Genomic DNA, 15,765 nt, shown 5'->3' with positions numbered 1-15,765 from the left:
CAAATGTGATAACCAGCAGCAATGATGTTCTTAATGGATTCATTATCTCCACCTTCAGATCCAGAGGTTGGCTGACCAAGGTTGATCCAGTCTGACCACACACATGTTTCTTCACCACTGCAGGGAGTAGTTGATACTCCTGTTGTGGTGTATGTAGGAGTAGTGGTTGGAGTTGTAGTAGAGGTGGGAGGCCGACTTGTTGTTGTAGATGGAACTGTCGATGTTAAGGTTTTAGTAGTGGGTGTAGGAGTTGTGGTTGGAGGAACTGTTGATGTTGTGGTTGGGATGGATGTTGTGGGTCCACATTGACAACATTTCACTCGAATCTCGTAATCAAAGCACTTTTGCTGAAGACCTTGCTTATTGTTGTTACAAATCAGTCCAACGGATGGATTGCAAGTCACGTCTTGGCCAAGCTGAGAGATCTGAAGTCCAGGGTATTGTTTTGCTCTACATTCAACTGCCTCTGGAACTGAGCAAATGTGATAACCAGCAGCAATGATGTTCTTAATGGATTCATTATCTCCACCTTCAGATCCAGAGGTTGGCTGACCAAGGTTGATCCAATCTGACCACACACAACTTTCTTCACCACTGCAGAGGGTAGAGTAGGTAAATATAGGAGTAGTGGTTGGAGTTGTAGTAGAGGTGGGAGGCTGAGTTGTTGTTGTTGTAGGTGGAGCTGTCGATGTTGAGGTCTTTGTAGTGGGTGTTGGAGTAGTGGTGGGAGGAATTGTTGTTGATGTGGTTGGTGGAGCAGTCGATGTTAAGATTGTAGTTGTGGGTGTTGGAGTAGTGGTAGGAGTTGTAGTTGTGGTTAGAGGTTGAGTTGAGGTTGGAGGAGTAGTGATTGTCATTGGTTTACTTGTTGTTGTAGGTAATGTGGATGTTGACATTGTTGTAGTTGTAGTGTGACATTTCACAGTCTTACAACACTTCACCTTAATTTCATAGTCAAGGCATATTGGAGGAATGCCTTGATCTTTGTTCTGGCATATTAGTCCAACCTCCGTATTACATTCTACCTTCTGTCCTAATTCAGACAATGGGACCCCTGGATATCGCACTGCTTGGCACATGACATCCACTGGTTTTTCACAAATATCTTTTCCAGATTGTATAATCTTTTTAATTGATTCATTGTCGCCACCCCCAGGACCAAATTGAGGATAGTCCACATTATACCAAGGTGACCACTCACAAACTGTGCAGTTAGGGGTTTTTGTAGTCAACGTGGTTGTTGATATAGTGGAGGTGGTTTCTGTTGTAGTTGTTGTTGTTGTAAAAGGTGGCCTTGTAGTTGTTGGTGCAATTGTTGTAGGCTTAGATGTGCAAAGATTTTCATCACAGCAGAGGACTCGAACTTGGTAGTTAAAGCACAGTGGGAATGGGCCTGACTGGTCTTCATTTCTGCAAGTCAAACCTTCTGCAACATTACACAGAACCACTTGGCCCACTTGGCTTATGCTAACATTTGGGTACTTCTCGGCTCTGCATTGAATCTTGCTTGGCTTCTCACATATATCGTGTCCCTCTGCTCTTATGTTGTTGTAGGTTTCAGAGTCTCCTCCTGGAGTTCCAAGTGTAGGGAATGTGGTATCAAACCATTGTGACCATACACATGGATAGCCACATGTTGTGGTAAAGGATGTTGGATACGGTGTTGTCTCTGTTGAAGTTGTGGCTGGTTCTATAGATACAGGGATTACATTACAGTTAGTCAGTTTGAAATATTAAAACATTAATTTTCTTCTGAAGGTGCATAATTAGCAATGTCGCTCTCAGCCATTTTTATCGTCCAAAAGAGACATCTGGTTTCCATGTAGTTTTTACATTTCACATGATCGTCCTCTTCATACAACAACTAATTCACCCTAGTCACTCAAGCCTCAGTCTCAGGTACCCACCAGTTGGTGTTGGTGTTGAGAAAGTGAAAACATTTTTTGTCACTGTAGAGGATGATGTAGAGGTAGGAACATTTGTAGATGGTGTTGGATGAGATGTAATAGAAGTTGTTGGATTTGTAGTTGAACATAGGTACATGTCCCTTTGTATGGTTCCATTCTTCCCACAAACTGCTGTGATACAGCTGCTATGTCCATCCCGTTGTATATAGATGACATGCCCATAGGGGTATTTGTTCCCATTGTAGGTGCAAGTGCAAGCTGAAATGATAAGATATATTTTAGGGTACTGGAATATTGAAAACATTATTAATGTGTTTTTGTTTTTGTTTTTGTTTAGGGATCCATTTATACCTTGTTCATCGTATTTGCAGTCCACTGTCACGGAATTACAATAGCTTTGGAAAAAGAAACATTTATAATTCTACTTAGTTTCATTCTTGACATTCAAACACAGTTACGGTGTTCACAATTTTTGCAAAGTCCAATATTCTCTGTATTACTAAAGGCATACCATGTCTGGCAGTTTTCTGTGGTCGGTACTTTTTCTCCATTATTGTAGTGTTTTCCATCTGTGCCATAGCAGCCACACTGCTCCTTCTCCACACATTGCATTGTATCTTCATCAAAGAAGGGTTGAGCAGGAGGACATTTTGGATAGCAACCTAAAGAAGAAGGAAAATGTTTGAATATTAATGATGAAAAAGCAATTGATTGATAAAGGGATATGGTGAAGAAACACAGGGAATAGAAACTGAGTGAAAAATAAAGAATATCTCAAATGACTTCAGACAGTTATTCTTCTAAATATTTGATGATTGTAAAACTGGAACACCTATGTGAGAATGCTGTTCATTGACTACAGCTCAGTGTTCAACACCATAGTGCCCACAAAGCTCATCACTAAGCCCTAAGGACCCTGGGACTAAACACCTCCCTCTGCAACTGGATTCTGGACTTCCTGATGGGCCGAGGTGGTAAGGGTAGGCAACAACACATCTGCCACGCTGATCCTCAACACCGGGGCCCCCTCAGAGTGCGTGCCGAGTCCCCTCCTGTACTCCTGCCACCCACGACTGCATGGCAAGCACGACTCCAACACCATCATTTCGTTTGCTGATACACAACAGTGGTAGGCCTGATCACCAACAATGATGAGAGCAGCCTATGGGGGGGAGGTCAGAGACCCTCAGTGTGGTGCCAAGACAACAACCTCTCCTCAGCAAGGAGCAAGACAAAGGAGATGATCGTGGACTACAGGGGAAAAGGTGGGCCGAACAGGCCCCATTAACATCGACGGGGCTGTAGTGGAGCAGGTCGAACGTTTCAAGTTTCTTGGTGTCCACACATCACCAACAAACTATCACATGGTCCAAACACACCAAGACAAGTCGTGGAAGAGGGCACGACAACACCTTTCTCCCTCTCAGGAGAGAAAGATTTGGCATGGGTCCCCAGATCCTCAAAAAGTTATAACAGGCTGCACCATCGAGAGCATCCTGACCGGTTGCATCACAGCCTGGTTTGGAAACTGCTCGGCATCCCCTACAGAGGGTAGTGCGTAGCCCAATATCACTGGGGCCAGGCCTGCCATCCAGACCTATATACTAGGTGGTGTCAGAGGAATGCCCATACAATTATCAAAGACTCCAGCCACCCAAGTCATAGACTGTTCTCTCTGCTACTACATGGCAAGCGGTACCGGAGCGTCAAGTCTAGGTTCAAAAGGCTCCTTAACAGCTTCTACCCCCAAGCCATAACACTGCTGAACAATTAATCAAATGGCCACCCGACTACTTACCCCCCCCACAGTGGTTAAAATTACCTAGACCTAACCTTACCCCCACACATTGATTCGGTACCGTACCTGTATATAGCCTTGTTATTGTTATAATCTTAACGTGTTACTTTCCTTATTTTTTTTTTACTTTAGCTTAATTAGCAAATATTTTCTTAACTCTATTTCTTGATTCTAAGGGCTTGTAAGTAAGCATTTACGATGCTTATATGACTGGGCATATGACAAATAACATTTGCATTTGATTTGTTATAGAAAATTGTTGTTTTCAAAATAGATCCTAAATGAATGTCTACTGTACCTTCAAGAGGTGGTATCTGAGTGGAGCAGCTCCCGGAGGGATTCCTGCAGGTCTTCATACACTGAGCTCCACATGCCTTGTAGTGCCACTCACATTCTCCAGGGGGGTTGTAGTAATCACAGAACAGTGCTGTATGTGGAGGACAAAAGCTCTCTGTAAGTATTATCTTCAATTCGGTTTAAACTGACTGGATTAAGTCTATTTTTATGTCAGCACTTAAATGAGTTGAACATTTAGAGACTCACGGCAGATTTGTGGGCTTCTCCAGGCTATGCAGGCTCCAGCCTCATTACAGGCCTCTGCATAAGCTGCCACAGCGGTACAGAAACACTCACAGTCTCCACCACTGTCACAAGCACATGAGTCTGTCACACAAGCATCGTAGAAAGGAGAGGGGTCCACCTAATTGGAAAACAGAATTTAGTCGACATGATCATATCAAATTCCAAAACATTCAGTGAACAACTAAAGTCTTAACTTACTTTAGAATGGCAGTCTGTGAAAACGTTGCTCTGTATGATGCTGCACTGTTTCTGTGACCAAGACTGCCTATAAGGGTTGGCAATACAGGGGCTCCTTTTGGTCTTTGCATCGGGGCAGCTTGCAGAGACTTTCCAGCTGTTTCCAAAGTCTAGAGGCTTGACAACAACTGCCTGGCTCCTGGTGGTGAAGTCATTGTTTGCGTTGCCATCATAGTTTCCACACAGACCACAGACATGTCCCTGAATAGGACATTGCATTAGATTCAGTTGAGTGATAAAAGTAGTCATAACAGACTTGTGAATATCATTTGATGGAATACTAGAAACATATTTACTAATCTAATATGTCATTCAATCAAAGTTCAAATGTACCTTGAACTGTGGGTTAAGTTTGATGAACATGCTTGTTTTCCTGTCCCACATGAGAATCAAACCATTATTTGCTTCAATCACAAGGTAGATGCCCATTGTGCGAATCTGGTAGGGAACCGCCTCCCCTGAATTTCTCTCAACAACTTGGTAGTTTCCTTCGGTCAGGATTAATTCATTGTTCTGAAAGATATTTAAAAAATAGTTTGAGTGTATAGTTATTAAGATATTAATTCATCTAATTACTCCTTATGTTATAATTTATGCTATATTTTTGCCTCATGAAGCTTTGATTTATGTATTCTGTTTAGTATGCTTTATAGTATGTACTGTATGTATGTACTGTATGTATGAATTAATGAATGGTAGTAGTCTTGGCTTCAGCAATGGTATGTGCCAGGCAGGAAGCAGGAATCTAGTTACCCCCAGGAAGAGCTTGATGGCCTTGGAGCAGGTGGTGCCTGTTGTTCCACAAGGGACGTTCTCAGTGATGACTCTGAAGCTGCCGTTGGCATTGTTGTTACCACAGTAGTCCTGTTTAAGGTAGACTCAATTTCAGTCATACATTTAACAACAGCCAACACAGTATTTTGGTGGATGGTACATTATCTCCAACCACACATGCAGTAAGTCAATCATTGGAATAGTGAAAAGGTTCAGCTTGTTGGGAATGCTATAGCAGCTTCCACAAAGCAACAGTAGATAATGTCCAGTTTCAAATGTTGCTTTTCAAACTCCCCAGAAACGCCTACAGTACATACCTTAAAAAAGTAAACACAAACCCTTATTGGTCAGCATGTATTAATACTTGACCAATAAAAAAATATTATAATATTGGTGTTGATCAGTTAGACTATCAAGTTACCCTGCAAGCATACCTTTGTAAGAGTGTATTCACAGTCTCCTTCGAAAGTGAATCGTTTCCCATCAAAAGTAATGTAGTGGCCATCTCCATAAATTGCACAGGTTCCATGACATAGGTTTGTTGTGCACTGCCATTTTCTGTCTTTACAAGTGCTGAAAGTGGCAAAAACAGATATATCAGACTGAAGTCTTAGTTGGTTTAAAACCCCAACTGAGGCAAGATGAGCTTACCAGGTATTGCAGTCGACCTTGATGCTGTCTCCTGGTTGGTAAGTGGCTCCATTGTGAGAACAAGGACAAAGGTCTGGCTTGATGCATCCTCCTTTTCCATTGGCTACCAGTCCAGAGGGACACATACAGCCTGATATGCACTCTGTGCTGATCTGTAAAGTAAAAATTATTGATTTGAAAATCTACTGTGTACAAATGGTGTTAATTATATGTTAATCTGGTTTCCAGAAAGTTCCGCCCAAATGTGTGAGGAGTCTGGTGGACCGAAAGGTCAAACTTGGCCTTCGTTAGCCATTATCCAATACAGAAAGACTGGGAGAAACTCCAAGCACATAGGCGTTGGCATAATTGGCTTAATCTACCAACCAATCATCTCCCACAACAACTTCCCCCTAGCCCTCCCCCATACGCTAGCACAACACAAGCACAGAGCCACGCCTCGCAGTCGTGTGATTCGCAAAAATGAAATGATGACAAATACTTTACTCAATAAAGTCACTCCCATAGAATTATATGGTCACTCCCATTAAGGCCACATTTGAATCGTTGATGTACCAAGCTTATATGTGCTGTGTGCAATAGCCTGGAGACGAGGTTCACTATATGTTTACATTTACATTCACGTCATTTAGCAGACGCTCTTATCCAGAGCGACTTACAAATTGGTGCATTCACCTTTTGATAGCCAGTGGGACAACCACTTTACAATTTTTTTGTTATATATTTTTCAAAAAATAATAATATATTTTTTTTATTTTTTTCTTTGTATGTTAATTGTAACAATAAAAGAAAAACGTAATGTTTATATTTTACACTCGATTTTAATTCACAATCCTAAGGGAATTAGATGACTGGGTGTACAAAACATTAAGAACATGCTCTTTCCATGACATGGACTGACCAGGTGAAAGCATTGATCCCTTATTGATGTCACTTGTTAAATCCACTTCAATCAGTGTAGATGAAGAGGAGGAGACAGGTTAAAGAAGGATTTTTAAGCCTTGAGACAGATTGTGTATTAATATCAATGTTAGGAAGGTGTTCTTAATGTTTTGTACACAGGTTTATATGTACTGTGCGCAATAGCCTGGAGACAAGGTGAATAGGGACTCACACAGGCCATATCCAGAATATTGCAGCTCTTCTGACACTCTAACCCTCTTATTCCTGGGCTTGCATTGGAGCAGTTGAAGAAAACCATTGGTGCAACACATGCTGTGAAAATAAAGTTAATTAATGTATCATGACTCTGTTGTGTCTTTCATAAAATCAATATGCTGTGTAAAGTGTGTACTAGGATGGAGATATAATATATATATATATATATATATATATATATATATATATATATATATATATATATTTCAACATGCACATAGCCTGGTTCTGTTGCCAATAGCATACTATTACCACACACCATATATGTATGTAGGATTTGGCATAGTGCCATTAAAAGAACAGACTTATATTCAAATGCAGTGTTGCCTGTCACAGTACAATAGCTCAAAATTGTGAGTTGTTTTGACAATTTATATACATGGACTTACATGGCTGATCAGGTGAATCTCCAATACAGTGGAGATTGCCCTCCTTGCAGGTGCTGAAATAAAATAATGTTAATGGTACTTGAATGTCCCTATACTCACTACAGGAAAGCAAGGCCTAAGGCTCTTGATTCATAAAGTTTGAAAAAATATGCCTTTACAATAAAAGGTGTTCACTAAATATTAGCAGAAAAGCAAGCAACCGAGCAACAGTTCAGTGTTTTTTTACATTGTGTAGTGAAATACATTGATATACAGTTTGAGTATAGGTAGGTAAATATCTCGGTCCATACCACATGGTTCCATCCTTGCTGATGACCTCTCCAGGGGACACCACTGAGCCCTTGTAATAACAAGGGCAGCTGGCTGGTGGAACACACTTGCCCTCATCATCCAGGTAGGTTCCCTCAGAACAGACACACCCATCCACAGACTCAAAGGTGATTGAACAGGTAAAGTCAGAGTCGCTGTAGCAGCGGCAGGAGCGATCACTGCTTTTTATGCTGTAGGCGTAGACCATGGTGCTAGGGCACGAGGTGGAGTATTTGGCTGGGGATGGCAACAGTTAGTGTTAGTTGTAAATATTTATAATATTTGTATCTTATTCTCCCACAATTTGCACATCTTCTTAGGTATTATGGTGTGGTATTGTCACTTACTGCAGATAGTGTCTCTCCAGCCGCTGAGCTGGATGCCCTCGGCAGCACAAGCATGGACATAAGAGGACACGGCAGCACACATGCAGTCCTCACTCTTCTCACAGTTACAGCTGTCATACATGCAGTTCTGAATAGAGAACCACAGTCAGAACAGCATCCATACTATACTGTACAATAGTTTGTGTTAATTGTGTGTGCATAATATGCACAAATACTTTGCAAATAAACAATATTTAACAGCAAGCAATATAATTCTCAATTGCCCCATAATAGCTGGCATTACATGTTACATGCATTTGTGTATTAGCTATGCTAAGGAAATTGTCAGAAATGAATAGTATGGTGAAAGGGTCTCACTTCTTTGTACATGTCTGGGCTTATCGCTGCGTGGCACGGAGCAAACAACCCTTTAGGATCAGCCAGCTGAGAGCACCAGTGCTGGGCGTATTTCTCTGAAATAGAGAAAAAATAAACCACAGGAAATAGTTAGGCTGACTTTAAGAAACACTTGCACCATTCTCCATAACATTTAAAACTGACATGGAAAGGTAATAAAACATGCAGCTACCATTGTCAAGACTTAAACTGCAGGGGCTTTCAAAGCTACTCTTGATGTCTGGGCAGCTGGCTCGTGTTTTCCAGGTGTTTGCAAAACTAATGGCTGTGCCCTCAGTCACTCCACTCAGGACCTTGAAATCATCTCCTTGGTTGTTGTTAAAGTTTCCACAAAGACCTGTAGGATGAACATGTATTTATATACAGGGAAAATAAATAATTCCCAGAACATGAACACCTCAGTGGAATGTGGTGGTTGGTCAACGGATGATGAGACATACCACAAGTTCTCTGCTGCCAAACGGTGCTTGCAGCAATATAGACCTGCATGATTGGTGAGAGTTGGATTTCCAACTGGAGGCCAAAGGTGGTCTGGACAATGATGAAAAATGAGGATGCTCTGAAAATGGTTACTCCAGCTATAAGGAACAAAGTGGGAAGATGGAGCATTATGACGTTAAGTAAAATATGTGTCAGTGTTGAATGATATAGCTACATCACCATTACGACATTCCCAATTATCCTTATGTATTCCCCATACAATTATGTGCTTTAACTGTAGGACACAAGTTTCATGTATGCCTAGTCATGACTACATTGATAGTACTGTATGTTTATTGTGCAACTGTAACTTACCAGCAGAAAAGGGCAGCTGAGAATAGATTCCATTTACAAAGGCTTTTCCATTGGGTTGTATGTTGATCACCTGCATAGAGGGGCATTGTGTATCCATATGTTTATTCAGTATATTAAAAGAATACATTCAAACCTAAAACTTAACAACATTTGGAGAAAAGAAACTTCCACTGCAGTCAAAGGCTGAGAGCATGTCAGTCAATTAATACTTACAGTGGCTCCTTCTGAGAGGGACAGGGTAACAACCTTTAGACAAGTCTCACTGTCAGAAAGCCCACACTGCACCACATCACCCAGTACAGTGAATTGCATCCCATCACAGTCCTGAAAAAAAACATGAATAAGTTGTCACAAAATACTTGCCTCAATAAAAGGAAATATCCTTGTGAATCTTTCTGAAAAATGAATATCTCAGTGTAAAACAAGAGACAGAGTAAACATGAAGAACCCATATTTCTTCATAAATAAATATATGGATGCAAGATGAATAGTGTTGTTCTATATCAGGGCTCTCCAACTATGTTCCTGGAGAGCTACTCTCCTGTAGGTTTTTGCTCCATCCCCAGTTGTAACTAACCTGATTCAGCTCATCAACCAGCTAATTATTAGAATGAGGTGCGCTAAATTAGGGTTTGAGTGAAAACCTACAGGACAGTAGCACTCCAGGAATAAAGTTGGAGAGCCCTGTTCTATATAGTTAGATTTTAATTGTCATAATAAAAACTGGATTTGTCAGAATAAAAGTAAAGAAGCTGGAGAAAAATCTGTAATACAGACATATTAACTACAAAAGAAGTTAGCAAGTTTTAACATGTTTTTTATGTGAATGAGATTGATGCACACAGGTCTTTGGTGAGGAAACTGCATATTGACCTTGGTCAGAACATAAGAGCAGTCCCCATGGAAGGTGTAGGCTTTTCCATCATAGGTGTTGATGTGGGATCCTCCCTCCACAGCGCAGGTGCCAGGACAGTCCTTGTCCGCACACTTCCACTGACCACCACCACAGGAGCTAAGGGCAAAATATCAATTATTCAATGGAACTTACAAATTGTCACCCCTGGAATAACTTTTAGACTCAAGTCAGAATTCTTAGCCTGGGTTTCTTACCAATCTTTACAAGTGCTTGAAAAAGACTCTCCTGGTGTGTAGGTTTTTCCATTGTGGAGGCAGGAGCATTGACTCAAGGCAATACAACCATTCTTGTTGACATCATCAAAAACGGTGCCTTTGGGTGAGAGCATACATGTGTTTATTATGTGTCTCCCTCCCAACATACCTCCCTACAAACGCAAAACGCAGTAACTACGTTTTTCTTTTTACTGCAAAATCTGACTTTGAAGTATTTTTCTGTCTAGACAGAGAGCAATTTCTGAAACTCCATGATATATTCTGATCACCGGGATTGTTCTTGTGTCAGGAAACGAAATGACACATTAATCAGATAATATACAGTATCTGGCCATTACAACATATCAAAGAGTTTTGACTACATTTGTAGTTGCCTTTGTAGGGCAACATAGTCCAGTCAACAATATGGGATCAGTTGTTTTGCATTCTATCAGTATATAGTCTGCTACATCCCAATGCATTTTTTATTACATCTCTTTGAAGAAGAGGATGTGCAGAAAACGTTTAAATATGTCTGCCTACCTGGAGGACAAAAGCAGCCATCTGAGCAGTGTTCCTCACACAGCTGGCCTCTCTCAGGGTTGGAGCAGGTGTCAACACAGGGGTTTCCACACTCCTGGTGCTCCATGTTGAAGGGGCATGTCTTATCTGCAAAGATAAGGTTATTTCAAAATATTAGTATGTTACATTTTTATCAACCAACTGACCAATGTGCGGTTTGAATGTTGATAGAGTAACGGCATGCTTACAGCAGAACTGTTCAGTCCTCCATTGTTTGGGTTTCCCGCCTGCATGAACACACTGGCGGGAATACTCTGAGATGGTGTTGCACAGGCAGAAGGACTTGGTGCTGTTATCACAGTTGCACAGGTCAGAAACACAGGCCTCAACAAATGAGTCGATGGCCAACAAGTCCTTACAGCTGCTGAAGGCAGGACCGGAGAGCAACTGCTCACAAACTGGTTTCTATCAAACAAAAACAGAGAGATGTTATAATTAGGTCAAATACAATGGAGTCTGAAATGATTGACACCCTTGATAAAGATGAGCAGAAATGACTGTATAAAATAAATTATTCAAATACTGAGCTATATTGTATACAAAGAAAAAGTTGGGAAAATATATTATTTTATACTAATACAATTGCTCAGAGAAAGAGATTTTGTTTAACAAGTAATAAAAAACAATCTCAAAAAGGTAGCGGTCAAAATAATTGAGTCCCCTGTTTTCAATATATTTCAATACCTCACCTTGCGAGGATAACGGCAACAAGCCTTTTTCTAAAATGTTTTATGAGTTGGAGAACACAATAGGAGGGATCTTAGACCATTCCTCCATCAGAATCCATCCAGATCCTTGATATCCTTCGTCTGCGCTTATGGACTGTACTCTTTAATTCAAACCACAGGATTTCAATGGGTTTCAAATCCCGAGACTGAGATGGCCATTGCAAAATGTTGATTTTGTGGCCAATAAATAATTTATTTGTGGATTTTGATATGTGCTTGGGGTTATTGTCTTGCTGGATGATCCACTTGTGGCCAAGTTTCAGCTTCCTGGAAGAGGCAACCAGGTTTTTGGCTAAAAGGTCCTGGTACTGGGTAAAGTTCATGATGCCGTTGACCTTCACAAAAAAGGACCAGTGGAAGCAAAATAACTCCATAACATCAAAGATACACCATCATATTTTACAGTAAGTATGGGGTTCTTTTCTGCTCATGCATTCTCATTTCGACGCCAAACCCACCATTGGTGTGAATGGCCAGTGAATTCCATTTTAATTTCATCCAACAAATGTTAACGTCTTGAGTTTGCTAAACGACATTGGCACTTGGATTGGGGGGTGGATTATTAATGTTATGGGGATATTTTGATCTTCCACCAAGACAATAACCCTATGCACACATCAAAAGCCACAAATAAATACTTAATTGACCTCAAAATCAACATTTTGCATTGGCCATCTCAGTCCCTGAACTTGACACCTATTGAAAATATGTGGTTTTAATTGAAGAGGGCAGTACATAAGCACAGACAAAGGATATCAAGGATTTGGAAGGATTCTGTATGGAGGAATGGTCGAAAATCCCTCACAATGTGTTCTCCAACTCACAAAACATTTTAGAAAAAAGCTCAGTGCTGTTATCCTCGCAAGGTGAGGAATTGAAAGGTATTGAAAACAGGGCTATCAAGAATTTTAAACCCTGCCTTTTGGAGAGAAAAAAAAAATTCTGAGCAATTGTATACTGTAGCATACAATATACTGTAGCAGTATACAGTGATTTTTGCTCATCTTTATCAAGGGAGTCAATAGTTTTGGACCCCACTGTACATGTTGTTAAGTACACAGCAGCCTTACCAATAACCCTATTTTTATCATAATCCATGAAGATTAACCTACCACATTGGGGCATTTCTGATTTGAAGGCAGTGTGTTTTCAGTACAGCTTTCAGTTGGACCATCCAATTTCCAGATGTTTCCGAAGTCGACAGGGGACAATTTCATTCCTTTGGCATAAAAATAAACCCAGTTATTGTTGAATGCCAACAGTATTCCAAATAATAGGCTAAGGTTGATATGTTGATAGCGTCAGTGAAATGTACCATGTCTATAGAACTCATCAAATTGCTGAACTCCATTAAAATCTCCACATAGACCACAGGTCTTGTTTCTGAATTTGATGTCCATCTCCACCTGAAATAGCAGATCATTAGAAGTTTTAGGGCGACAGATTACCTCCATAACCGCACAACACTCGACAAAAATGGCTAATGACTCTAACAAAACTAACATTAACAGCAGAGACAACCTATTCCTTAAAATAACTACAGATTAGGACTACCTTAACAGTTGTTAAGATGATGTAAACTGCTGTTAACACAATCATTCCAAGTGCCCACAGTCATTCCAAGTGCCCACAGTCCATCCAAGTGCCCACCACAGCACAGGCCATCAAATGCAGACATTGACCACACTGCAAAAACCTAGCTCTGACATCCACAACAGAAATATTCATAAATGCATAATTGTTGTACTACCAAGAAGGAATCCTCCTGGTTCCATATGGCTACCAATCCCAGTTTTGCTTTGATCTTGATGTAGGAGGGAGTCTCTTCAATGAGAACACCAGACTGGCTGAATGGTAAGGTGGCACTGGAGGAAGAGGAAGACAAAGCATTAGATTCAACTAGAACTTAGATCAACCCATTTTCAATTAGCTCAATTGACATCATTTTATGACATTTTAATTGGTAGTTTTAAAACAACATTCTCATCTCTATCACTGTAAATGTGTGCTTGAGCATAGTTACACAGTACAAGGTGGGGTCTCATCTTTTAAGTCAAAGCCACTGGGAGACCAATATGACATCCAACTACTTGAGCACTGAGCACTGATTGAGAAATACAGCTACATGACACATTCTGGAGGAACTTACTTATTCCCATTAACAACAACAGAACCCTTGGATAGCTCCACCACTGTGCCATCCAGCTTCATGGTGATCTTGCTAATGGTGGGCTGGTTGTCCACCACCTGCCGCCTCATCTGGATGTTGAAATCCTCATAACTGCTATGGCACAGTGAGGTCACAACATAGTTGCAGGTGGAGGGGAGCTGAAAGATGTCTCCGTCAAAGGTCTTGAAGTGGTAGTTACCCCACGTACTGCAGACCTGGCCATTATGTATAGGACTCACTCCTGGGGAAAACGACAACCAATTCAGCTATGATAGAATAAAATTCAGCAGGTTTTATCTTTAGATACAGAGAAAGAAATGAGAAGACTACAGGGAGCAGATATATTTCCCATTTTTGTCCCTCGTAGGATCTAGATTTGCTTTTAACTAGGAGTCCATTGGTTGATTGCTAGATTGTCTTCACTCACTCACCATGTTTAAATTGTGTAACGAGTACTTATGAACTAAAAAACCAAGACTTTCAAAGTACTTCTAATCTCTATCAAGTTTATGAACTTGAACAATAAATGAATTAGCTAGGCTACTTCTTGCTTTGCAACAACAGCTAATCCACAAAACCTGTTGCACTACTTGCTATGACTGTCTCCATCATGGTTATTGTCCTTTCACCATTGTCTGTGGATATGTATGGCTGCAGTGTTAATCACTGTCATCATCCTCAGGGCTTACACATCTGTATAGCACATGTATTATGAAGCTTACCTGCAATCTCAGGTATCCTTGACATTGAGGGGATGATGTTAACTGTGGCCTTTAATGTATCCTCTGAAATCAAAGTGTATATTAATAAGTTACATGAAGCGTTTGCTGTAAATCATTGTGGAATCCTGTGTATTTCAGGCTCTGTTATGTAGTTCTCTTGCCAATCCTACATTTACCTATTCATCAACCATAACTCATGCTTAAAGGCACATAAAGGCAGGACTGAGCTTTGAGCAAATTTTCCCTCATTGTTAGGCTGTCCAATTAGATAAACATTGGAGCTATTGTGAGAGCGCTATGACATACAGTAACATACAGTTTAGCCCTGTCAACACTAAATACAAGGTTTCATGTAAAACAAAATCATGGATTCTACCTACCACTTTGAGAGGCAGTCAAACCAATCGCCAGTGCCATCCATATTAATACCCATGTGGGTGTCTGTGTTGTCCCCATGGTGATCCTCTGGGTAGTGAACACAGGTGGTATGAGAAAGGTACTCAGCTTGGATCTTGGCTTTATACCACCTGAGTGAAGGGAAGGTCTTAGGTTCTTCTGGACGTGAAGGTGTGGCAGAAGGGTTGGCTCCGTCCCAAGGATTTCATGGCCCTCTCATACCAGTATGAGAGGTTTAAACCCCATTTTCTCATTGCACAGAAAAAGTTGTAATGAACAAGTGGTTCCTAGATTTGTTTACCTTGTGACCAAGTTCCAATATTTATCGTGACCATCAAAATAAACCAAACCTATGTGTCAACCTAGTCTTAAGATGAGCCACAACCCAGGAGGATATAGCCCTGACGCATCATTCAGGAGACACTGTCATTGGGTGCCCCCCCCCAAACAATGACCATAACCATTATTATTACATTAATTATCTATTGGATTTATTTTATTTATTTATAAAAAATACTGTATATGGACTGAACAAACACCAAAACAGGTCATAAAGTGTTTGTGTTTATTTGTTTTGTTTATCTTCTTATGACTCATTCAATAGACCAACATAACACGCTGCAGGTGTGTTCCTATGACAAGAGTGATTACTGATTCACTCTATTTGTCCTTACACTGAGGCTACAATTCCGTATTGTTTCTCTTATCACAAAA

General features: G+C 40.6%; 1 protein-coding gene across 1 annotated transcript in view; it reads right to left on the bottom strand.

The window, feature by feature from the left end:
- The window catches only part of LOC121561485 (mucin-5AC-like), a 37,705-nt gene extending 23,025 nt beyond the window's left edge, over window positions 1-14,680 (bottom strand). The window contains exons 1-26 of the mRNA XM_045220203.1: window positions 14,656-14,680; window positions 13,913-14,174; window positions 13,514-13,628; window positions 13,079-13,169; window positions 12,876-12,982; window positions 11,224-11,440; window positions 10,997-11,122; window positions 10,454-10,571; window positions 10,217-10,355; window positions 9,557-9,667; window positions 9,344-9,413; window positions 8,989-9,126; window positions 8,721-8,885; window positions 8,510-8,604; window positions 8,153-8,279; window positions 7,787-8,042; window positions 7,497-7,549; window positions 7,064-7,164; window positions 5,950-6,101; window positions 5,733-5,871; window positions 5,278-5,388; window positions 4,858-5,037; window positions 4,486-4,725; window positions 4,249-4,405; window positions 4,004-4,132; window positions 2,408-2,569 (exon numbers count right to left, since the gene is read on the bottom strand). Of these exons, the coding sequence (XP_045076138.1) occupies window positions 2,408-2,569; window positions 4,004-4,132; window positions 4,249-4,405; window positions 4,486-4,725; window positions 4,858-5,037; window positions 5,278-5,388; window positions 5,733-5,871; window positions 5,950-6,101; window positions 7,064-7,164; window positions 7,497-7,549; window positions 7,787-8,042; window positions 8,153-8,279; window positions 8,510-8,604; window positions 8,721-8,885; window positions 8,989-9,126; window positions 9,344-9,413; window positions 9,557-9,667; window positions 10,217-10,355; window positions 10,454-10,571; window positions 10,997-11,122; window positions 11,224-11,440; window positions 12,876-12,982; window positions 13,079-13,169; window positions 13,514-13,628; window positions 13,913-14,174; window positions 14,656-14,680 (3,586 nt within the window). The remainder of the gene's footprint in view (window positions 1-2,407; window positions 2,570-4,003; window positions 4,133-4,248; window positions 4,406-4,485; window positions 4,726-4,857; window positions 5,038-5,277; window positions 5,389-5,732; window positions 5,872-5,949; window positions 6,102-7,063; window positions 7,165-7,496; window positions 7,550-7,786; window positions 8,043-8,152; window positions 8,280-8,509; window positions 8,605-8,720; window positions 8,886-8,988; window positions 9,127-9,343; window positions 9,414-9,556; window positions 9,668-10,216; window positions 10,356-10,453; window positions 10,572-10,996; window positions 11,123-11,223; window positions 11,441-12,875; window positions 12,983-13,078; window positions 13,170-13,513; window positions 13,629-13,912; window positions 14,175-14,655) is intronic.
- Between the last annotated feature and the right edge of the window lie 1,085 nt (window positions 14,681-15,765).

Source organism: Coregonus clupeaformis, unplaced genomic scaffold (assembly GCF_020615455.1).
Source record: "Coregonus clupeaformis isolate EN_2021a unplaced genomic scaffold, ASM2061545v1 scaf3338, whole genome shotgun sequence".
NCBI lineage: Eukaryota > Metazoa > Chordata > Actinopteri > Salmoniformes > Salmonidae > Coregonus > Coregonus clupeaformis.
The sequence above is the reverse complement of the archived record's forward strand: the minus strand, read 5'-3'. Positions and strand labels throughout refer to the sequence as shown.